The sequence below is a fragment of the Heterodontus francisci genome, chromosome 23, assembly GCF_036365525.1.
Source record: "Heterodontus francisci isolate sHetFra1 chromosome 23, sHetFra1.hap1, whole genome shotgun sequence".
Taxonomy (NCBI): domain Eukaryota; kingdom Metazoa; phylum Chordata; class Chondrichthyes; order Heterodontiformes; family Heterodontidae; genus Heterodontus; species Heterodontus francisci.
In genome coordinates this window covers 15567610-15592259 of record NC_090393.1, presented here as the reverse complement: position 1 = coordinate 15592259, position 24650 = coordinate 15567610, and the positions used below count along the sequence as shown (strand labels likewise).

The 24650-nt window shown below is 45.7% G+C and overlaps 1 protein-coding gene across 1 annotated transcript in view; it reads right to left on the bottom strand.

Annotated features, from left to right (window-relative positions):
• Positions 1-24650, bottom strand: part of sgsm1a (small G protein signaling modulator 1a) — a 155185-nt gene that overhangs the window by 11556 nt on the left and 118979 nt on the right. The window contains exons 7-12 of the mRNA XM_068055479.1: positions 23690-23693; positions 23252-23316; positions 18869-19014; positions 17834-17962; positions 16392-16574; positions 12850-12921 (exon numbers count right to left, since the gene is read on the bottom strand). Of these exons, the coding sequence (XP_067911580.1) occupies positions 12850-12921; positions 16392-16574; positions 17834-17962; positions 18869-19014; positions 23252-23316; positions 23690-23693 (599 nt within the window). The remainder of the gene's footprint in view (positions 1-12849; positions 12922-16391; positions 16575-17833; positions 17963-18868; positions 19015-23251; positions 23317-23689; positions 23694-24650) is intronic.

Sequence of the window (24650 nt, the reverse complement as noted above, 5' to 3'; positions counted from 1 at the left end):
TGAGAGCAAAAAAGAGCCAATAAACATTATAGTGCCAGGAGGACAGTGTTGCAATGTTCTTGTGGTTGAGGTACACACTGGCAGAACCAGCGAGTCTCTCTCAACCATCAAATCTCATCCATCCAAATGTCTACTTGCTCAACCATTGAGTCTCATGTATTCTGTTTTTAAAATTCTTTCATGGGTCGTGGGTGTCACTGGCAAGGCCAGCATTTTTAACCCATCCCTAATTGCCCCTGACAACTGAGTGGCTTGCTAGGCCATTTCAGAGGGCATTTAAGAGTCAACCACATTGTTGTGGGTCTGGAGTCACATGTCGGTCAGAACAGGACAGCAGATTTCCTTCCCTAAAGGGCATTAGTGAACCAGATGGGTTCTTACAACAATCGATGATAGTTTCATGGGACCATTACTGAGACTAGTTTTCAATTCCAATTTAAAAGTGTGACCTATTTTCACACATCTCACTCTTAAAAAATTAACACAGCCCGTTTGGTTTAAATGGGTTTGTGAGTGGTCTTGTCATTTTCAACCCTAAATCTCATTCACAATGTCTCCCCAATGTTGAAAACTCTAGTGTGGCCAGTTCTGCTGACTGTTCTTGTTTTTCATCTCTTCTCTATATCCAGTTTGTTTTTTGGTGTTTAAACTTTACTTATTTAAGAAACCTTTCTTGGATGTATTTTGCACTGGGCAGGGAAGGCGAGTGGGAGGGGGATAAAGGGTCATATCATTTTTAAAAATCTATTACATTTTGTTTCTTCTCACTTGCTGTACTGTGGGCACTGACTAACTGCTGAGTGCTGTACCCACAGGCAGGACCTGGCCTCTATTACCTCACTCTGGTGAGGTTGAGACACCTTGAGGGCCACTTTAACGTAACAAACCCAGCAGGAGTCTGACAGGATTGGACTGATGCCTGATTTAACCCTCGACAGGCTGGTGGAATGGGCGGACACACGGCAGATCAAATTGAATGCAGAAAAGGATGAAGTGATACATTTTGGTAGGAAGAACAAAGAGGTAACATAAATTAAAGGATACAATTCTAAAGGGGGGGGCGGGGTGCATGAGCAGAAGAGCTGGGGTTATATTGAAGATTGCAGGGCAGATTGAGAAAGCAGTTAATAAAGCATACAGGATCCCAGATTTTAGAATTCAGGGTGTAGAGTACAAAAGCAAGGAAGTTATGATAAACCTGGAGAAGAAAAAAGATAAATTGGAGAAGAAAAGATTAAAAGGAGATTTGATCGAGTTGTTCAAATTGATGAGGGATCTGGACAGAGTCGATAGGGAGAAATTGTTCCCATTGACAGAAGGTTCCAGAACCACAGGGCAGTGATTTAAGGTGACTGGCAAAAGAAGCAACAGTAACATGAGGAAAAATGTTTTTACGTAGCATGCGGTTAGGATCTGGAATGCGCTGCCTACGAGTATGGTGGAGGCAGGTTCAATCGTGGCTTTCAGTTCGTATTATTTGAAGAGAAAAAAGTTGCAGACATACAGAGAAAAGGTCGAGGAGTGGGACTAGCTGAGCTGCTCTTGCAGAGAACTGGCACAGACATGATGGGCCGAATGGCCTCCTTTTGTGCTGCAGCCATGCTATGATTCCATGATTGAAGTCAATCAAAAAGAACTTGCATTTATAGAATGCCTTTCATGACAATGTTTAGTCCGAAATTGCTTTATAGCCAATGAAGTTCTTTTGAAGTGTAGTGACTGTTGTAATGCAAGAACATGGCAACCAATTTGCACACAGGACGCTCCTACAATGAAATAAATGGCCAGATAGTCTGTTTTAGATGTTAGTTAAGGGCAGAAATATTGAGTAGGAAACTGTGGGGATCCTCCTTACTTTTATTCCAATAGTGCTACTGGATTTTTTTTTACCTAAAAAGGGCAGACAAAGCCTCAGTTTTGACATCTCATCTGAAAGATGGTAACTCCCTCAGTACTACGTTGGAGTGTCAGCCTAGACTATGTGCTCGAGCTCCTGGAGTGGGACTTGAACCCACAACCTTCTGATTTAGAGGGGCACCCACTGAGCCAGGGCTGACATGTAAAATCGGAGCAGGTTATAAAATGGGCTGCTCCCATCCTGTTCGTTTCCTACCGGCCAGGTTGGGGAAAGATTACCCTGTGTGTTAGCAGGCTGGTCGGCAGAGACCCAGGGCATCAAAGGCAAAGCCTGATTCTTTCTTAACCCAACATCCACACACGTGCACTTTGCAGGAGCTAACACTGGACAGCAATTAACTAAGAGCTTGGCAAATTTATTCCTCTTAGCTCAAGGGCCTTAAAGCAACTTTAGTGGCCAGACACCCTTGTCTGAGATCAGTGGATCCAGCACAGACCCAAAGTTTCCCTTTATTCTGCTAGTTTGTTTAGTGTTCTCCCCTGTACTATTTTTCTTCATTTACAATTTTCACTTTTTGTCCCCCGTGTGAGTTAAATTCACCGGTTAAAGTGAAACTACTTCCTGGCCCTGGTGACATCAAGTCCATTTGGCTATGTTTAAGCTTTTTACATGATTTGGCTACATATCAGTGTCCAAGTATTCAAAGCCAATCAGTGCACCTGTATCTTTTTCAAACTTTGAGGTGCAGCATTGGACACAAGCTGGTGCAGACACGATGGGCTGAATGGTCTCCTTCAGTGCTGTAACTTTTCTATGATTCTGTGATTCTATAAACATCTTGCTGTAAAGGAACTGAGTGAGTGTCTAATTGGGAGCAGGACTGGAGATCATGGGACACAGACTAAGGGCATCAAACACTTGGCAGGATGTAACGATCCTCTTGGGAAGGGGTTGAAAATGCCTGCGGAGGGCAACGTGCTAAGGTTGAGTCGAGGAGATGGGGGGGGGGATGGGTGACCATTCTGGATTTTGCGATTCAGCGGGTAAGAAATGAGGAAGTATTTACCCCAAACTCTTCCTCTGGAGCTTAACCAGGTTTGAGGGGGTGAACAGCCTATTCTTCCACACTTTTCTAACCTCCTGAGACTTTGATAGAGGGGAAAACCAGTTTACAAGACGAGACTCTCTCCTGAAGCGGGCAGGGGGAGCCTGGCTGTACACTGGGTGGCAGTGAATCGTTTCACTGGCTCGGACACTGCAGTCACAAGGCCTTAATTAACAATTAATAATGTGTTTGTCTCTTGTGTCAATGCCATGGTGTTTGCAGAGTCCTGCAAGTAACTGGGCAGATGGCGTGCAACTCTGAGTTACACCTAGGAGGAAACTGGGTGTCTAATTCCAGACAATGAAACACGATAACATCTGTGACTATGGCTGATGACATTATGTAAACAGCCCTTTAAACTCAACATCTTAAGTGAATACAAATATTGCTGGCTTTTATTAACAATTCACCTAATGTAAATAGTTACATTTAATTAGGAATTGAGATAGCTCAATTCACTGCTTTCAAATCACTCATCGTTGCCACTGAGACAGAACGTTATGCCTGCTTGAGATGGTTAACAGAATTTGAACAATGACTTTTGCCCTGTACACTTTGGACAGTCTTCTCTTCCATGCCACCCCTCTGCCCCTCAATTTTCTCTCCTCCTCTGCTGAAAATGCAGACTCATTCTGGGATTCAGTTCCAGTGGCAACAACGTCCCCCCTGCACCCCCGTCCACTACTTCCCCCATACCCCAACCAAGTGGCTATTCTTGGTATGTGAGCTACACAGCAAGGCCCCAATTTTAACAAGGGTGGGGTGGGGGGGGGGGGTTAATGGCATGTGAGAGCCCCAAATGTGGGCAGAGCAGCTGGACAGTTCAGGGACATGGAGGCCCAGCCAATCTTAAAAGTAGGGCTTCATTGATGTTAATGTTACCAGAGACTCGTATGGACACCTGGACAGAGTCGCTACCTGGACGGTGGAAGGGAATGAGGATTTAGGGGCAGGAGACCGTAACCAGGGAGCCGTGGGTATAATCTCAGTCAGTCACTGGCTGGAGGTGTCCGGAGGCAAGCGGAGGGGGCTTCCACCACCATCAGGGTGAGGGGAGGAAGCTGGGGCTGGGGAGGTGCATGGAGGCTCCTCGTAAGGCCTTGTGGGCGGGGTGTGTGTGAGGTGAAGCACTCCTGCTATTCCTGGCCCACTAAGAGTTCTGCGAGATGTAATTTAAAAAAAAAACTGACCTTGCTCTCCTCTGGCCAGTCTCTGTAGCTTGGCTGCTGGACTCTAGAGAGTGCAGAGATGGGTCTCTCCATCCTGACACTGTCACAGTGCCAATAAAGTCATGGGGGCTGCTACATTTGTATTTAAAGTAGGCTCTGCCTGCCTTTGGCAGAAGACTCGGTCGATGTGCTAGTTGGCAAGGTTGAAATGGCACTGGGAGGAAACAGATGGACCTCAAGCCTGTATGTGGACATGGCCTGATCCTCATCTCTCCCACACACCATTTCAGCGGGCAATGGGAGGGGTGTTAAAACCGAGGCCCAACCATCAGAAGGCGATTCAGCCACGTCCAAATTCTAACATCCAATACATGTTCTTCAATTGAATAGCAACCAGGAATGGACATATTGAGAACAGTCCCCTGCCAAACCCAGAGACAATGAAGGAAACTGTTGCAGGTCTATTGGCATCCTAACTAATGGAAGCTTGTTAACCCAGCACTCCGGTCTTTCCAAATCTGAATGATTTATCGACACGTAACTGTACACGTCCCAGCAGAATGAAATCCTTTAGCTCGAAGCTCTTCACCCAGACACACAGATCCGCAACCAAAATGGCGGGCAGCAAGCGCGTGCTCATTTTCTACTAGAAATGCACCAACCGCCATATTGGGCCAGAACAAACTGCAGGCATCTTAAAGCCACACCTCAAGCAGGCGTTAAGACTCCTGCATATGTAAATAAGGGGCCTAATGCCTGTTTGAGGTCCCCTCTCCAAGACTAGTTTGTTCTGAGGCAGCCAGCACCATCGCAGTGTGCACGCAGGGAAATCAGCCTGAAGGATTGCCTGCAACAATGAACAATGAAGGTAAGCAACTTCGTTGAATCTAAGCAATCCTGCTTCTCCCACATTTAACCTTTCCCCAACCCCATTCCTTCCCCCCACCGATTGCCTCCACCTCCCAGCCCCAGCATCTTCTCCCGCCCGCCGATCACAGACCACTGGCTTCTTTTGCCATAGTCCAATTCCGGCCCTCCAGCCCCAATCTCTGACCACACTTGGCGGAAGACCACTATGACAATGGTAGTGGCCCAAACTTGGAGCCCTCTTGACTGGTGGGTTCTTGACACTTTGCTGGCAACATGGAAAATTAGGCCAGAGGCTCTAAATTCGCACAGCCTTGGACCTCACCATTCAGGCATGGGTGGGGCCCGAATAGCACACCCCACACACCCACAGTGCCACGGCGCAGTGGTTAGCACCCCAGTCTCACAGCTCCAGGGACCCAGGTTCGATTCTGGGTACTGCCTGTGCGGAGTTTGCAAGTTCTCCCTGTGACCGCGTGGGTTTTCGCCGGGTGCTCCGGTTTCCTCCCACAGCCAAAGACTTGCAGATGATAGGTAAATTGGCCATTGTAGATTGCCCCTAGTGTAGGTAGGTGGTAGGGAATATGAGATTACTGTAGGGTTAGTATAAATGGGTGGTTGTTGGTCGGCACAGACTTGGTGGGCCGAAGGGCCTGTTTCAGTGCTGTATCTCTAAATAAATAAAAACATGTCTGCAGGCCAATTTCTAGGTCCTTGTTTCTTCCATAATTTGTTACCTTATTGATAGCCCAAACTCTAAACTGTTTATGACTAACTGAATCCCTGACACAGATGCCTGAAGTGTGTCTGAACTGTGTGGTTAAGAGTCGCCAATGCTTTGTTCCTGGAGTGAATATCAGTGGAGTCACGTTAGCATTTTAGCATTGTGAAACAAGAGGTCACATTTGCAAATTTACAATTCTTTGCACTGAAACTGGATGCAAGAAAAGCTTGGTCAAAGGTTTTAAGGAGTGTCTTAAAAGAGGTGGAGAGGCAGAGAGGTTTAGGGAGGGTATTCCAGAGCTTAGGACAGTGGCGACGCAAGGCACTGCCACCATGGTGAAGCGATTAAAATCGGTGATGCTCAAGAAGCCAGAATGAGAGGAGTGCAGATATCCCAAAAGGTTGTGGGGCTGGAGGAGATTTCAGAGATAGGGAGGGGAGAGGCCATGGAAGGACTTGAAAACAAAGACGAGAATTTTAAAATCAAGACATTGCTTGACCAGGAGCTAATGTTGATCAGTAAGCGCAGGGGTGATAGGGGAATGGAACATGATCGAGTTAAGACATGGGCAGCAGAGTTTTGGATGATCTCAAGTTTATGGAGAGTAGAATGTGAGAGACCAGCCAGGACTGCATTGGAATAATCAAGTCAAGAGGTGATGAAGGTATGAATGAGGATTTCAGCAGATGAGCAGAGTCAGGGCGAAGTCAGGCAATTTTACAGAAATAGAAGTAGGCTGTCTTAGTGACAGCACAAATATGAGATTGGAAGCTCATCTGAAGGTCAAATGTGATACCAAAGTTGTGAACAGACTGGCTTAATCTCAGACTGTTGCCAGGGAGAGGAATGGATTCGGTAGCTAGGGAACGGAGTTTGGAGTGGGCCTGCAAACAATGGCTTCAGTCTTCCCAATATTTAATTGAAGGAAATTTCTGCTCATCCAGTATTGGATGTTGGATAAGCAGACAGATAACTGCAGAGGAGTTGAGAGAGGTGTTGGTGAAGTAGAGATGGGTGTCGTCAGTGTACATGTGAAAACTAATGCTGTGCGTTGAGATGACGTACCCGAGGGGCAGCATGTAGATGAGAAATTGGAGGGACCAAGGATGGATCCTTGGGGAACACCCGAGGTAATAGTGAAGGAACAGGAAGAGAAGCCATTGCAAGTGATTCTCTGGCTACCATTAGATAGATAGGAATGGACCCAGCTGAGACAACAGTGGAGAGACGTTGGAGCAGGATGGTGTGGTCAAACAACAGATCAAAGGCTGTAGACATGTCAAGAAGGACAAGGAGGGAAAGTTTTGTGACTTTGATAAGAGCTGTTTTGGTACTGTGGCAGGGGCAGAAATCTGATTGGAGGGACTCAAATGTGAAGTTCCGGGTAAGATGAGAATGGATTTGGGAGACAAGAAGTTCAAGGACTTTGGAGAGGAGAGGTTGGAGATGGACAGTAGTTTGCAAGGGTGGTGGGGTCAAGGGTTGGTTTTTTGAGGAGAGTGGTGATGACATCAGATTTAAAGGCGAGAGGGATGACACCTGGAGAGAGAGAACCATTAACAATAATTGGGTAACATGGACAGCAGGAGGGGAAGTTGGGAACAGGATGGAGGGAGCAGAAGATTGGTCTCACACAAAGATGAGTTTGGAGAAGGCACTGGGGAGATAGGAGAGAAACTAGAGAAAGCGATGAATTCAAGGCTAGGGCAAGAAGGAGCACTGCAGGAATTTTGGCCACGTGGGCTAGTGGAAGGGAGGGATGCAGCAGAGGCAACTGATCGGATGGTCTCAATCTTAGTGGCAAAGAAGTCCATGAGATCCTCGCACTTATTGTTGGAGATGACAGGGGAAAGGGGTTTACAAAGACGATTTGCAGTAGCGAAAAGAAGCTGGGGGTTATCTTTGCATTCCTGGATGATCATGGAATAGTGAGCCGTTTTAGCTGACGGGAACAGGACCCGATAGTGTTTTATATGGTCCAGCCATAACGAGTTAAAGTCGCATCAATTGGTTGGATGGGATAGGTCAAGCGGAATCCCCCTCCACAGCCGATGTCCATGCTACTCAGTTGAAACAATCCATTGCTTCCCCACCTTGGGATTTAGTCACTTTTCCTTTCACTCCACCTTCCCATCAAAATCGAGCAGGAAAGTTATTAACAAGTGGTGGGGGAAGACCAATTCAGATCTGATCAGTTCATGGCTTCTTTGGTCCCCCGTACCCAGTCACCTCCGCATGCTCAGAAATTTAACTGCACATTCTCTGTGAAACTCATTGCTTGTGACAGAGTTAATTAATCATTAATGAGAAGACCACACATTCTTCGCCTCTGGAAGTACGTTCTCCAAGCTATTGCACCGGTGGGGCAGTGCTGGAAAGCCAAGGGCAACCCCACCTGGGCTGTTTGGGGGCCCCCCCAACCCACGCACTTTTCAGCGTTGAGGCAATTAACTGCCTTTAAAGGATGGGAGCTCACCTTCAAGAGCAGCTGGCCAACTGGAGGGCGGGCAGCTCTTCAGTCTCAGTAGTGCCACCTCCAGCCTTCCCTTGCCATTTTATGCCCCCCATCCCCGGGTTTCCCAGCATATCCTTAGAGGCTAGTAAAATTCAGTCCATGGTTTCTGTATCAACAGTGGCTGTGGTTGCTCTCCACAAGACTGGAATTTTAAAAAAACTACTTGAACTTGACTACTAACTGCTGTGAAAACTTGGTAAAAAAAAAATCACAAGTTAAATTACTAATAAGCACCCTTCATTTCCTTTTAGATGTGGTCTCACACTTAACTAAGACACACACATGGACCTCACAATGGCAGCTTATAGGTGTCCACGTATTTACCTGAAATATCGAGTGTGGCAGGAAAGCTGGGATCTAAGACATGAAAGGATAGTTTAAACAGTCAGAGCTCACATAGTTCAGGTATACTTGAAAGGTAAACAGTATATTCAGAAACAAAACCAGACTGTGGGTTTCAAAGTAAGTCACACAGCATAGCATGACAGTACTAATACAAAACAGTGAATTGCTCCTTACTGGCCAACCGAGCATAGTTGGGAGAATCTCATTTTTTTCCCTGGTGATGTTTTGTCCCTCCACTATTCTGCCTTCTACTCCAGAATCTGAGCTCTTCCATACCTCAACTTAAGTGGCTATTTCCCATGAATTCTCCAGGCCAGCGAAGATTACCAATCATGGAAGAATGATACCAACCCCAACCCCTTTCTCAACCATCTTCCACACACAGACTTCCCAGCAAGGTCGGCAGTGCTGGTGGGGGGGGAGGGGGGGGGGGGGGGGGGGAGAGGGGCGAGGGGGTGGGTAGTGTGTGGTGTGATGGAGGTGGAGGCACAGTCCACTGAATGACCTGTTGGCAGTCGGAACTCTGGCCGATATTTGAAGCTGGTCTGATTGACCCATGTATTGTGTTTATCCACTGAGACACATTAAGAAGCCCACATCTGCCATTGATTGTCTCACATGGTGACTTGCATCTGAATGAAACCTCTCCACGAAAATGTTTCCCCTAAACTAAGCGGGTCTGTATTATGACATTTCTAAATGATTTCCGAACAGCACAACAGTTACTACATTCAGGAAGGTTGGGCACTTTCCATCTCAATCCCTTCAGCAGGAAAGGCTTTGAAACAGCTTCAGGGGGTGCTGGCATTGTTCATCAAACCCATCAAGCTACTCTCAAGGAGAAGGACAACCACTCAGCCCATCTCAGCTCACCCAATTGGAAAATCCTACAGTATTCAACCTCCCCCCACCCCCCCACTCACTGTCCCCCCACCCTCCAGTCACTACCCAATGATCACAGTGTTTGCCTCTTACCCAGAACTGCCTAGGTCCTAGACCCTGGAATTGCCTCCCCAAAACTCTGATTCTCCACCTCCCTCTCTTCCTTTAAGAAACTACTTAAAACCTACTTCTTTTTGACCAAGCATTTGGTCACCTGTCCCAGTATCAATGCTGATTACACTGCCATGTTAAAAGCACTATATAAATGCAAGTTTTTGTTGGAAGTCTATTCCAAGAGTTAATCGTGTGTGTAGTGTTGGTCCTAAATTAGTCAATCACCAATTTATACTGTGCTCCCTTCTTTGATTATCACCTTAAAGTAGTGCTTGGATTGGCCTTTGTAATCTGGTCCTGCCTTATTATGCAGTCCTCTGATGCCCAGTGATGGTCGCTCACTTTGTTTAGAATATGTGTCTAAATGGTTTCGGATTCGATCCTTTGATCAAAAATCTCTCTCCTAACATTTCTGTCAAGAGTGACTGTTCGGATTATAGCTAAAAGTGATCTGAATGGATTTTGACTGGGAGAAGCCGACCAGTTGGCAAATAAGTAGCAGGTCACAGTGAGTACAAACACCACAGTATTAACAAGCCAACAGTAACCCCAACCACAAGCAACAGGCAAAAGTCACACTCGTAGATAAGCCACTGCATGAAGGTTCTCCTACTAAAGTTCCAGCCTTTTCACCACATATTTCATGTTCACTTTTACCCCTTTTCTTCGCCTTCTGAGCATAACAGTCCTCCACATAGCTGGGATCCACAGTATGGTTTAAATTACAAAATTTTTTTTGTGTAGTTCTGTTTCCTGCTCCAAAATCCATGAGTAGCTTGGTGAAAACTCACTCGCTTTGGATAGGGTTTCAAACCCAAGGGAGTGTCAGGTCAGTAGGTGACTGCTGGAGCAATGCCCATCGTTAAGAGTACTGAGCCATGATTCTCCCTGCTCCCTTCCCCTCCCCTCATGATTTCCACGTACTGACAACATTACAAAATCGAAGGGTGGAAAAATCCCACTGGGTAAGGCAGTTGCATCTCTTCTGGTGTGTGACTTTGTAGATACATCACCAACTACACCATCTCTGCTGAGGTGACAAGAAACAGAACAAGCTCAGCTCTTCAGAGAACAGATAAATTGTACATGATGGAGTATCCGTCATGAGAGAACAACTCACAAGCTCCAGAAGTGAACTCCAGTTAAACTCTATCTCGAGTGAGTGAAAGACCAGCCTATGATGTATGGTCACAGTCAGAATTTATTTTGAGGTTGTGTTACACTCATTCCTCCTCTCCTAATCCCAGCTTTCTTCTCTTAATGGTTCCCTGGCAGCCTGCGCATCTCCTGAACCTGAGATTTGTCTGCAACATCTAGCCTTAACTCTTGTCCCCCTAAAAAGATGAACAGCAGCAGTGTGTCAAGAACTCCCTCTCTAATTCTTCCCCTCCCCCTTTTAGGAGAGGGTGCTCCACACAGCAACAGGGCTCAGACTGGAAACTAACTCAAGGCTGGAGGAATCGATCCTACATCTCACCACTCTGGTGTTGATGGTCTGATTCCTCATAACAACTAGGACAGATGTTCAGAGGAACCTGCTTTAAACTTCACCCCTCACTATCACTGAAACCCATACCTACACTTTTGTCACCTACAGATTCAATCTCTCTAGTGTCTCCTTCATCGGCTTCCCAGCTTCCACCCTCCATTAATTCCAAGTTATTCAAACCTCAGTCACCCAGACCCTGTCCTACATCAGGTCCTGCTCGCCCACCACCCCTGTCCTGACTGACCTCCTCCGGTCCCTTGTCTCCCAAACTATTAAAGTTAAATCCCTCCACAGCCTCTCCCCACTGTATCTCTGCAACATCCTTCTTTCATCCCTGCCACACCATTTGAGACCTTGACCCTAGCCTTTTGGGCACACCGCAGACACCTTGAAATTCCTTGACGAAACTCATCCACCTCTGCACTTCTCTGTCCGCTTTTAAAGATCTTCTTTAATCCCACTTGTCAACCGAGTTCAGGGTGCCTGAGGTTGATAAAACCTCTATATAAATGTCAATCTTTCTTTCTCCCTCTCCTAACTCTCCCATCATTGGTACAATTTTAAAAGGGATGCAAGAACAAAGAGACCTGGGGGGTGTTTATGCATAAATCTTTGAAGGTGGCAGGACAGGTTAACTAAACAATTAATAAAGCATATGGGATTCTGAGTTTTGTAAATAGAGGCTTGGAGTGCAAAGGCAGGAAGTTATGCTAAACTTCTATAAAACACTAGTTTGGCCCCAGCTGTAGCATTGTGTCCAATTGTGCCACAACACTTAGGAAGGATGGAAAAACTTTGGAGAGGGTGTTGGAAATATTTACTCGAATGGTTCCAGGGTATTAAAGTTATGTGAATAGACTGAAAGCTGCAGTTGTTCTCCTTAGGGGAGAGAAAGCTTAGAGCAGATTTGATAGAGGTGTTCAAAATAATGAAGGGTTCAGATAGAGTAAATAAAGAGGAGGTGCTTCCAATGGCTGAAGGGTTGATAACCAGAGGGCAGATTGAAGATAAAATAAAAGGTTCTGATGAAAGATCACAAACCTGAAACGTTAACTTTGCTTCTCTCTCCACAGATGCTGCCTGACCTGCTGAGTATTTCTAGGACTTTCAGGTTTTTATAGCAGATTGAAGGTGATTGGCTAAAGAACCAGAGGCGACATGAGATTAAAAACCTTTTTTTTAACACAATGAGTAGTTATGATTGGGAATGCACTGACTGATAGGGTGGTGGAAACAGATTCCAGTAGCCTTTGAAAGGGAATTGGGTAAAGACTTGGGGGAAATAATTTGCAGAGATGTGGGGACAGAGCAGGGCAGTGGGACTAACTGATTGCTCTTTGAAAGAGCCAGCACAGACTTGATGGGCAAAATGGCCTCCTTCTGTGCTACATTATTCTATGATTCTATAATCAGGGCTCAGCAGATGTTCCCTTTATTCCCTTTATCTATTTAAAGTTTTCTTCCTTATTTCTCTCCACCTGCACAAAGTGCCCTGGGTCATTTTCTATGGTAAAGATGAGTTGCCTTTGCTGAAACACCAGGCTGGGCTGCACCATTCAAACCATCACATGCTTGAGTGGTATTTTGTCACAGCTGAACCAAATAACTGATTACTCATCTCTGAAAAACAGAAGGGACACGATTTAATCCACACCGAGATTGCCAATGTATCAGTCCCTCCGGCTTTCAGTACAGCTCAGCAACGAAGATGATGAACAAGAACAGAAGCACTGATACAGGCTTCCTTGGACTGGCTGGGAAAGCAAAACGGTGGGATTTACCTGTGTACTTGTGCTGGAGTCACTCTGCAGACGCACATGGTTCTGACTGTCTGAGCCACAACTCTGGGAAGACTGGAACACAAGAGTAGAGTCACTTAGAGAGGTGAAGAGAAGAGAAATTGAGCAATTAAACAGTAAAACTTCAGTTTTTGCAGATTTCTTGCCATTGAAATAACATTGAGCAACTCTGGGTCATTTTATTGGGTAAGTTATCTCAAATTGGTTCCAGCAGCCTCTGTCCTTTGCAAAGTGTGAACGCCTGTGTTCGTGGGTTTTCTTTTGAAAGGTGTGGGTGAAGGAGCAAAAGAGGAAACAAATTAAATGACATTTAATGATATATACTTCTTTGCACCATTTTAGATCTTGCTGTCCAAGTAAATGCCTCAACAACATCCCTACGGAACAGGGCTCCGTACTGTACCAACGTGACATTTCATCTTCTCAAATTACTAGCCGCACATCGAGACTGCCTTTTGGAGACATTTTAGGGAACGTAGATGGGTTGTTGGGTACTAACTGAAGACCATCCAGGGTCATTCCAGGAGCGACTTTTATTCAACAGGCTGGTCCAAATTGAAAGCCAGCTCTCTGAGATGGAAGGACGGTGTGCTAACCCACTTTTCCACTTAGTTTCCTTTAAATTTCTATTCAATTTAAACCCTAAATGAAGAAATCCAGTGCGTATAAGGCTAAATGTTACATAGTTATTGGTTTTGTTTTGCTAGTTGTGGAATGTGGAATAACTTTTTCGTAGAAGCTGAATGCAAACATTAAATGGCCACTTTAGCCATCCAGGCGACCTGGATGTGAAGGGCCATACAGACCAGGAAAATCCCACATTCGAACTTGATCTGAGTTAACTCATCTCAGCCTGGGCTGCAGCAGGTGAGCTACAGTCAACCACAGAGCTCCTGGTTTCAGGAGGGGTGGAGCCAGCTGGGATTGCCAGTCTTGTGTGCCATATAATAATCACTACTGGAGTGCTAGGATGTAGACATCAAGTGGGGTCAGGTTGTAACCAGCCTGTCCTCACTGCCAAAACGCACACACAAGTAGTGGGAACTTGGATAAGATGCTGGAGGGAGAGCACTGGGCACTTCATTCCAGTGAGGACATCAATGCCTTCAGGAGAGGAGAAAAAATTGAAGGAGAGACGTTAAAACATAAATATACATCAAAAAGAACTTTCACTGTATGGTTATTTCATAACCTTCAATCCTACTGATTAAATCTACAAACTGCAGCAACCTCATTATATATGATTGTACGTTAGTAAATACAGTCAAAGCCGGTTTCTCAGCTCAGTGCTGGGAACCCCACAAAGAGACACTGCGTGAAATGACAGGAGGAACTAAGTGTTGCCCTGAAGTAATCTTTCTGTTGATGGTGGTGGGGATGGGGAGCTGGGGAGTTGTGAGGGAGATGTGTTTGGGTTTTAGGGGGATGTGGTAAAGCTGAGGCCAACTGGGGGCACATGAATTTCAGGGGAAAAAGGAGGTGAAGAAGGAAAAGGGAGAAAGGGATATGCATGGGGAGACAGAGAAGGGCAAGGCAAAGTTTCAAAGCTCTCTACATAGAAATCACAACATAGAAACAGGCTGGTCGGCCAAACCAATCCAAGTTGCTGTTTATCTTCCACAGGAGCAGTTGTCCTAATCCCATGTTCCGAGTCTTTTCCCATATTCTTTTATTCCCTGTTCCTTCAAACACCTATCTAACCTATTTTTAAATACAGATGTGGTCTCTGCTTCAGTCACCATCTCTGGTAGTCCATTGCATAGCCTTGCAACCCTCTGTAAAACAAGGTTTTCCCTGTTCTCTGGCCCAAGGCTCTTATATACATTTAATCTTATACTTATGGCTTCTTGTTATAGATCCATCAATCACTGGGAACAGTCTGTTTCTATCTACTCTGTTCCATCCCTTCTTAATTTAAACATTTCCATCAAAATTCCTTTAATCTTCTCTATATGAATGAAAAATGTCTTTCCTCGTGTTTGTATTTCTTCATGACAGACAGCACTGAGATGGGAAGCTGACACTTTAATTTTCAGAAGTCATAGTGCTTAGAATATGTTTGCCGCGCAGGAAGGAGGTGTATGGCCGCTGATTGCTGGGGAGGGCTGTCACTGTTCTAAAAAGCTTTAGTAATGGGACAATAGCAGCAACATCAGGTTCCGAATGAAGAATGAGGTGGAAGCCAACAAGAATTTAGGAGACTGACGGCCTTGTGGGAGCCAAGTGGCCATTCTTCCAACACAAATTAGATACCAAGTCTTGGCAGTTTGTCTGAAAACAGACAGCATTATATCTAAGGCCAAATGTGTACTCACCTGAAGTACCACACAAAGAAGCTCACTTTCCCACTACTTGATATTGATCAGGAATGGGAATTCCCTCCAACTTCCAACCCAGGAGTGCCGAGGTTGATTACAGCATCCTGAAGTTGAGCTCAGCACAAAATAAGTATCAAGCCAGAAGCTTCCTTTTCTTCTTGGCTTAGTGGAGTACTGAACCACTTAATTATTTTAAATCTCAATTTGTTCTTACATACAAAGAATAATATAGAATGTACAGCACAGAAACAGGCCAGTTTGCTCCACGTGAACCTCCCCCAATGCTAGAAAGGTCACATTTATTGCCCATCCCTATTTACCCTAAAAGATAGTAGCGTGTCTTCTTCCAGTGACTTTACAACTGAGCGGCATGCTAGGCCACTTCAGAAGACATACAAGGGTCAACCATACAGTGCTGGGCTGTAGTCCCGTGCATGGCAGACATGATAGAGGTTAGATATTCTCTTCTGTGAAGGACAGGAGGTGAACCATCTGGCTGCTTTCATGGCCATTTTATCAGGTGCCAAGTCACAAGTTTCAAGACTTTGCAGAATTCAATCTCACAACTTGCCATGGCGGGATTTGGACTTCTAGCTTCTTGGTTGATTGTTCAGTATCATAACCACTCCACTACTGTATGGAACTGGTGGAAAATATCTATTTAACCTACAAACCAGCTGAATGCATAAAGCAAGTGCTTAGAATGATGACTACATTTACCAGGACGTCAGTAGAACCCTTGTGTTTTGAAATTTTTTTTACCATTCTCACCCTCAAATCCCTCCCTAGCCTCACCCCTCCCTCCCTATTTTTGTACCCTCCTCCAGCTCCACACTCTCTGCACTCCTCCAATTCTGGCCTCTTGTGCATCCCTGATTTTCAGTGCTCCACCATTGATGACCATGCCTTTAGCTGCCTGGACCCTAAACTCTGGAATTCCCTCCCTAAACCTCTCCGCCTCTCTACCGCTCTCTCCTTGCTTTAAAATGCTCCTTAAAACTTACCTCTTAGACCAAGCTTTTGGTCACTTGTCCTAATACCTCTGAATGTCATTTTATGTCGAATCGTGTTTGATTACGCTCCTGTGAAGCACCTTGAGATGTTTTGCTATGTTAAAGGTGACATATAAATGCAAGTTGTTGTTGTGGTGTCTTGTGGTTTTTCACCTTCATTCACTCTACCTGGACTTCTCACCCTGGCCCTCACCTCATTGCTAAATGTTGAATCTCGATGCATCATCCGTTGCATCTGAGTGTCCAGGCTAACTGCAGACGAGCACTTCGCTAATGCTGCTGCGTGTGACTCTCTCTCCCGCTGACGGACAACGGCTTCACAGGCCATCCACTCTCCCATCGTCTGCTCATAGCAGGTTCGGATCTGATCATCTACCTGAGAACGGGAGAGAACAGAAACTACATTTGACAAAACCTGTAAGCATCGAGAGTTTTATCGACAGCATTGCCCTCACCAACCCCCACCACCCCCCCCCCCCCACAATTTACTGCCCTTTAAGAGGTATAAATTCTTGCCATTCTGCAGGTGTCACCACCCCAACATTAGATCCTGAGGAGATGCTCTCCACGTGCAAATCTAGATAGCAACTGTCCGAAAGCTATTTGGGGAATGTGTGAAGCCATTCCCATTCTGATTGAATTTCTTTACTTTTAAGCAGGGAGATCGGTGGATCATGATCAGAAGCAGGGACCTAGGCTGACTTATCTACTTTGTAGCACTATGACACTGAGGCTAGCTGTAATGCCCTTGCCTCGAGTGTAAAATTCTTACCCTCCTGTTCAAATATCTCAATGGCCTCACCCCTCCCTGTCTCTAACCTCCTCCAGTCCTACAACCCTCTTGAGAACCCAGTGTCCTTCATCGCTGGCCTCTGCATCCCTCACTCCCTTCACCCCAGCACTGTTGGCCGTGCCTTCAGCTGTATCGGCCCTAAACTCTGGAATTCCCTCCCTAAACCTTTCCACCTCTCTCTCCACAAAGGGCATTTATTAAAACCTACCCCTTTGACCAAGCCTTTAGTCACCACCCCGGCTCGGTGCCAACTTTTGCCTGATAACACACCTGAGCAGCACTTCGGGGCATTTTACTACATTAAAGGTGCTATATAAATGCCAACTGTTGTTGCTGCAACCCTGGCTGAGACCAGAGATCGAGCCTCTGCTTATAGGTGGTGCATTTACCTCACTGAGTCATCAGACGTCTATCTAAAGCATTCTAAAGGTTTAGGGGCATTGATGGTGTGTCGTGCTTGCGTTTCGGATGTAACAGTACATGGTTTTTCTAACCTCTTCCCCACTCCACCCACAGTCCATGACCCAGAGAGGTCCTGATTATAGCTGAGTGCTTTAGGGAGACATTTCATAATGAGAAAAGGGGTTTATAGAAGTGATTCTAAACTGGATAAATTGAAAGCAAAATTTTTCAGGAATTGCCATTTATTTGTCATTAGCAGCAACATGGAGGGAAATCATATTGGAATTTAAAAAAAACCAGGATTAATCAGAACGTACTTTGTCTATTCTAAAACATACAATAAAAATACAGGGGGAAAGAGGGAAATTCCAATCCTAAAAGTCTATTAATTCAATTGTTGTGTTCACAATAACAGTAGTGAGTGCTTCCCACTTACTGACCTCCTTCCTCTCCACCTCCGTCATCCCAAACTGATAGTGTCCCAGCAGAAATGGCCACACTTCCTTCCGAATCTCCATTTCAATGCCTCCGTAGTAAATGAGACGCAGGAGCTCCTGCTCCTCGTAGCTCTGCAGTATTGTTTCCAAAAATTAAAAAGACAGGCTAGTAACCGATACATTTAGAATGGTTTCACAATGTATCTAAAACAGAGAATCGTTCTTTGCCCAGCTTCCAGGTTTCCTTTTCTCTTCTCTTCTCCAGAGGGGGATGTCTCCCTGCTTCAATACAATTCCACAAATGCCGAATACCATCTGGTACATGATACATCCTCCAATGTAAGTGTCCAAATAGTGAATAGTCCATCGGGTATTTGATCTCATAGAATTACACAGAATCTAGAGCACCAGCCCAACTGGTCTATGCTCATTATGAGCTACCTTTCACCCCTCCTCAACTCACGCTATTAACATAACCTTCTATTCTTTTCTCTCTTGTGTGCTTACCTAGCTTCCCTTTACATGTGTCTATGTTTGATGGTATCACAGCTGAGCTCGAGGTGGTCTTCACCCTAGTGTCACAAGTGCTTCCTTCATTAGAGAGTGAGGAGGAACTGGAACCCTGGTTGTCCTCCCCAATTCCCACCTCCTCTACACCCTCACTTCCCAGTCCAGGGTCCTCGAACACTGAATCTCAAAGAGGTCACAGGACAATCCTCGTTGGATGTGTAGCTGTCACACTGCTGGTGGAACTGCCTGTTCATCTGGTGGATAGAGGAGAGGAAGCCTACCAGTTCACAAATAAGCTGTGCAACACTTGACCTGGGATTGGACAGGGGAAAAAGGTTCCAATTCTCATCACCAGCAGCCCTTACATCACCTATTTGTGTGGCGAGAGCTGGATTGAAACTCCTTATTGCATGGGATATTTGCAGAGAGACATGCAGCTTCGCCTAGATCAAAGCCCCAGCTCCCAGAGATGGCTGCACAGCTCTCTAACCCGGTCCACTCAATGATCGCAGCTCATTTCCCACCCACCTTTTTGTCTTGCAGGAAGGTTAGCCAAATTTCCCTCGTGAGGCCGCAGCCAGCGTTAGATGGTGCGGCTGGACTGATGATGGTGTGGTTGACAAGTGCGGAAAGGTGTGTCCTTACAGTGGACAGGTGTCGGCAGTAGGCAAGCCCTAGGAAGCGAAGAAATGCACATGAAGAGTGAACTGACCTCACATCGCTAATCTCACCAGCTAGCTGGAGCTTTCTATGAGAAACACAAACTATGGCACTGCCTGAATTAGCTGCTCAAAGCCCATCAGACTCCCAAAACCAAAAGCACCAAAGATGTCGTTACACCATTATGTTTACTCCTGGATGGAGGGTCCTGCATTCCCCCGCACACCTCCACCCACTCCCCATAACAGTTCCTAAGCAGCAAGTTTATGATAAGCTGCACTGGAGTACAAGTTGCACCCTATATTCCAGAAGGTGTGAATTACATATTCCTTCAGCTGCAGAGATCACAGAAGAAATCTGGAAAGTCTGTGCATTTAGAACTCAAAGTGTATCAAAGGGCTTTCCCTCAGGTCCCCCTGAATTTAACGCAGGGCCTGATGATCAATTTTTTGTTGATCATTCCCGGCTGCTACCTGGCCAGATTGAGAGGCTGGCTGGCTTCTGGGTGGGCAGGCATCTGACACCAGGCCAAAGCCAGGGAGCAGGGGTGTGGGGGAGGAGAGGGGGATCAGAGGATTCAGGAGAGATCAGAAGAGCGTTGTTGGGGTTGGGGGGGGGTGAATGGTGCCATGTCCGATCCTGGGTAGGTAAGTGGAAAAGCACTTATGTCCTGCAGTCCTCACCTCCCTTTTATCACCGGGTTTCCTGAGGCCCAGGAAACTCATTCAGTTAAATTTTAAATGGTGGCTGAATATGTGGCATACAGCATCATGATCATATTTAAATAGCCAACTTGACAGCTGGGAATGGGTTGCTTGCATGCCCCTCCGGCCTCTCTCCCCGGCCTACCTCCATTAAAACCGTGGGCAGGTTGGGGGTCGGGATTCAGATTGGTAACATTTTTACATCCCACCTGACCCAAACTCACCCATTTTTGGGGGTTAAAATTACACCACCCTCCAAAGTGAAAGGTTGCACATGACCCAGGAATAAAGGGGAGGGTGATTTGAACCTAACTTGCCGGTGGCGAACCCACGGGATTGGGTGCAACGCTGGTTCCACACCCCATGTGATATTAGATCCCGTGGGTTTCCGCCGGCGAGTCAGGTTAAAACTGCCCCCCCAAAGTGTCATCATTTAACTCATCCGAGTGGTGGAATCTGATAGAACAACCCCGAAACTCAACCAGCAACAATCACTGGTCGCAGAGCCAGCATTAGGATCTTGCCCCACACGCAAAACTCCAACACTTCAGTGAAGTCAGTCAGCGGGAACCCTCAATCCAGCCTGTCCCTTTCCATTTCATCACATTCCATTTCCTTTAAACCCCACCCAGCTCACAGTTAATAAGGGATCTCTATATCCTCACCAGGAACAAATGAAAAGCTGAAAAATTCCTACTGTATTTACTTCTGTTTAATTTTGAAATCTAAGTACACTTTACGGGAGAAACAGCAGAAATGTACTTTCATTGCGAGGTGCAGTACTGAGAGAGGGAGGACCTGGTGATCTACCTGCAACTGCCTGACCCCATCCTCTCCTTCCTTCTGTTGTATTAAACATAGTCAGTGCTCAACCTTCTGAAATGAGCTTTTCATGAGTTTATATTACATGGGATGTACAGCTCAGAAAAGGGTCATTCAGCCCAGCTCGTGCGTGCCGGTGTTTATGCTCCAAATGAGCCTCCTTACACCCTTCTTCATCTATCCCCATCAGTAAAACCTCCTTATTCCTTTCACACTCAAGCACTTAACCTCAGGATGGATTTGCTGTGGGAGGGAGGACTGTTACTCGTGTTGATTTTTCTGCCTCGAGACCCTTGGTCAGGCCCCATGGAACCAGATTCTGTCTGGTCACTCACTGTCCCTACAAACCCAACCCCATTCCCCTATACCTCCCCAGTCTAGACCTTCCAGGGAATACGTTTTTGTGTATATGGAGCCTTATTCTGTTCTTGTGCATTCACTGAAAGACTTCGTGCTTTGTGTTTGCACCCGTTCCCCTCTGCCTGTGCCTCTGGGTTTTGGGAACGTTTATAACTGGCTCGACACTAAGATTCATTGAGCTAAGTGGTGGAACCAAACAGTTTTCCAGAACCTTCCTCTGACAGGTTACAAGAGACACCTTTACATCTGACAGGTGATTCTTCCCTTGCCTCTAGCCTCCAATCTCTCTTATTCCACTTAACTACAATCTTTCTTCTCATTCTCTATTCTATCAATGTTACTATGGTTACTGCTCCTCTTGTAACCCCTAAATTCCAAATGCACCATCCAACACTGCCTTCTTCCTCACTGTGTTGAAATAAAGACTCTGCACACATTCTTGTATTCCAATACAATTCTTCCTTCCTCATCTTTTATCTAGTTCAATGTTCCTTTCTTCCTAAAATCCAGAGGCCTTTAAAACCCATACTTGGCATTACCTCACCTCTGCTACTTCATTTTTCTAATTTTTTCTCTTACTCATTTCAATCGTGGTGATTTCCTGCACTATGGTTCCTGACCTTTTACCTACTGTTACAAAATTTGAACCCACCACAGATATATATTAGAGTTCAGTGGATATCAGTCGCCCTTTTAGTTGTCTGTTCTTATGAAAGCCGACTCCCAGCACCCTCCCTCTGCTAGGGTGGTAGTAGGACACGGGTGTGTCACAATGAAACTTGCTTGTGATTCTGGATTGGGATCGCTGTGTCTTGAACACGTGTCGTCTACGATCTCACCGAAGGTGGACCAAGCTAACACAAGGCAATGCGATGCTCGATTTGATTGATCAGCTGTTTTATTCCACACTCAGCAAAACATACAGAACACTGAGCACAATGAGAGATGCTTGGGATATGGTCAGTTCATGTACTATTACAAAAGTAAAGAACATGCATACACTAGCCTATTCCAGTGAGTCGTGTTAACTTAAACATTCACTTCCTCCACTGCCGGTGTACTGTGTCTACAGTGTGTACTATTTACAGGAGCACTGCAGCAACTTGATAAGACCGCACCTCCCAAACTGGAATCTCCAAAACCTGGTAGAACAAGGGCAGCAGCTGCATGGGAACACCATCACCTTCGCCATACAGACTGCAGCGATTCAAGAAAGCAGCTCGCCGCCACCTTCTAAAGGACAACTAAGGATGGACAATCAGTGGCAGCCTAGCCAGTGCTGTGCATATGCCGAGAAAGAGCCCAGGGCAGAGATTCTGTCCCCTTGCAATCTTTCTATGGTCTGACCAGAGCCTCTTTCCTTGACCCATGGGCAGCACAGTGGCGCAGTGGTTAGCACCGCAGCCTCACAGCTCCAGGGACCCGGGTTCGATTCCTGGTACTGCCTGTGTGGAGTTTGCAAGTTCTCCCTGTGTCTGCGTGGGTTTTCTCCGGGTGCTCCGGTTTCCTCCCACAAGCCAAAAGACTTGCTGGTTGATAGGTAAATTGGCCATTATAAATTGTCACTTGTATAGGTAGGTGGTATGGAAATATAGGAACAGGTGGGGATGTTTTGGTAGGAATATGGGATTAGTGTAGGATTAGTATAAATGGGTGGTTGATGTTCGGCACAGACTCGGTGGGCCGAAGGGCCTGTTTCAGTGCTGTATCTCTAATCAAGAGTTTGTCAACACTAAGGTTCTGGATGTCTTCATTGTCAATCAATTGCCTATTGTTTAGTTTCCAAAAGAAACCAATTTCCATCTCGAATATCAATTATTAATTCTCCATCACAACTCAGCATGGGGCAGTCCTGAAAGGTCAACACCCTTTTAGGCAGCTTTTGCTCCAAACACATTCCTTGAAGTGAGAACTGGAACCTGTTTCTAGCTGGGGTGGTGATCACCTCATACAACAGGTAGGTATCCTGTAACCTAAAGTAGAGCCAACATAAGTGTCACTCGCCTAAGGGGATGGGTCAGCAATTTTCCAGTTTTTTTCCCCCTTAATTGGCCTCGGGCTTTTTAAAAGATCTGTTCTTTTTGCCTCTCTCAGGAGTTTACATGGTTCCAGACGGGTGAGGAGTAAGTTTTGTGATGCATAAGGCATCAAAACAGTGTGGGATAGGTTGTTGAGAACAGCAGGTCTTATCCTGTGCAGCATACTCATGTGCTCGTAAAGTTGCTCACATTCAAGTCCTTTCTGTAGAAATGGCCAAGGAATCCCAAACCGTGACATCAGCTTGCTTATTGTAACAAAGCAAAATAGTTGCAAGCACATTACTCAGGTAATTCACCACACCAAACCTGATCTTGCTGACACGTACATCCATAGAATGCCCTGGAGAGGATCTGGTACTTCATGTTGTCACAAAGCATCTTCAGAGGTGCCCTGTAAGGGAAAATCACAGGAACACAGACACTGGAAATAGCACTAGTCATTTCAAATGGGCAGATTGTATTCATGGCTTGTAGGATCAGGCCAATCGCTGAACAATGATTGGTCACAATGCCTGGAGATCTCTTGCCAACCAAGGCTTCGGTCCCGCCCCTGCCTCTCCCTTGGACCCCTGTCCATTTTCCAGGGTCAGGGGCATTTCAATACAATAGAGTTCATCATGCATGGACTCCTTCCTCCTTTTCTTACATAAACTCTCATCTTGGCTATTCAATGGGAAGCTACTGGTTAACAGTCTGTCAGTAATGAAGAACCAAAATGGCAGGCAATGGCAGAGATCCAACATTACAGTGGACATCTAAGGTACAATGCTACAAGAGAAAAAACATTGATTCAAGAACAAAATCTAATCCATATTTAAACAGACTGGACTTTAAAAAGTTCAGGACAATGGAAGAAATTCTATCCATTTCACAGTTGGGAACACAGTGGGGCAGGAGAAAAGGTATTCGACCCAAGTTCACTGCTTCTGCAGATGAGATGCAATTTTTCCCCACCATGGGCGCTGACCAATTTATTTGATCTCCCGAGGAGAGGGTTTGCAAAATTTCACTCATGACTAAGGGTACTTGAAAAAAATTCCAGAATATCTACCTAACATCATGTCATTCAACCCAATAAAAAATATAAAAGTTAGTCTCAGTAATGGTGACCATGAAACTACCAGAACGCCATAAAACTCCATCTGGTTTACTAATGTCCTTTAGGGAAGGAAATCTGCCATCCTTATCCAGTCTGGCCTATATCTGACTCCAGACCCACAGCAATGTGGTTGACACTTAACTGCCCTCTGAAAGGGGCGGCACAGTGGTTAGCACTGCAGCCTCACAGCTCCAGGGACCCAGGTTCAATTCTGGGTACTGCCTGTGCGGAGTTTGAGAGTTCTCCCTGTGACCGCGTGAGTTTTCGCCGGGTGCTCCAGTTTCCTCCCATCGCCAAAGACTTGCAGGTGATAGGTAAATTGGCCATTGTAAATTGCCCCTAGTGTAGGTAGGTGGTGGGGAATATGGATTACTGTAGGGTTAGTATAAATGGGGTGGTTCTTGGTCGGCACAGACTCAATGGGCCGAAGGGCCTGTTTCTGTGCTGTATCTCTAAATAAAATAAAATTTTTTAAAAATGGCCTAGCAGGTCACTCATTTATACCAAGTCACTATGCTTGTGGCATTTCAAGGCAGCTCACCACCAACTTCTCAATGGCAATTCGGGATGGGCAATAAATGTTGGCCTAGCCAGCTGATGCCCACATCACATGAACAAATTTTTAA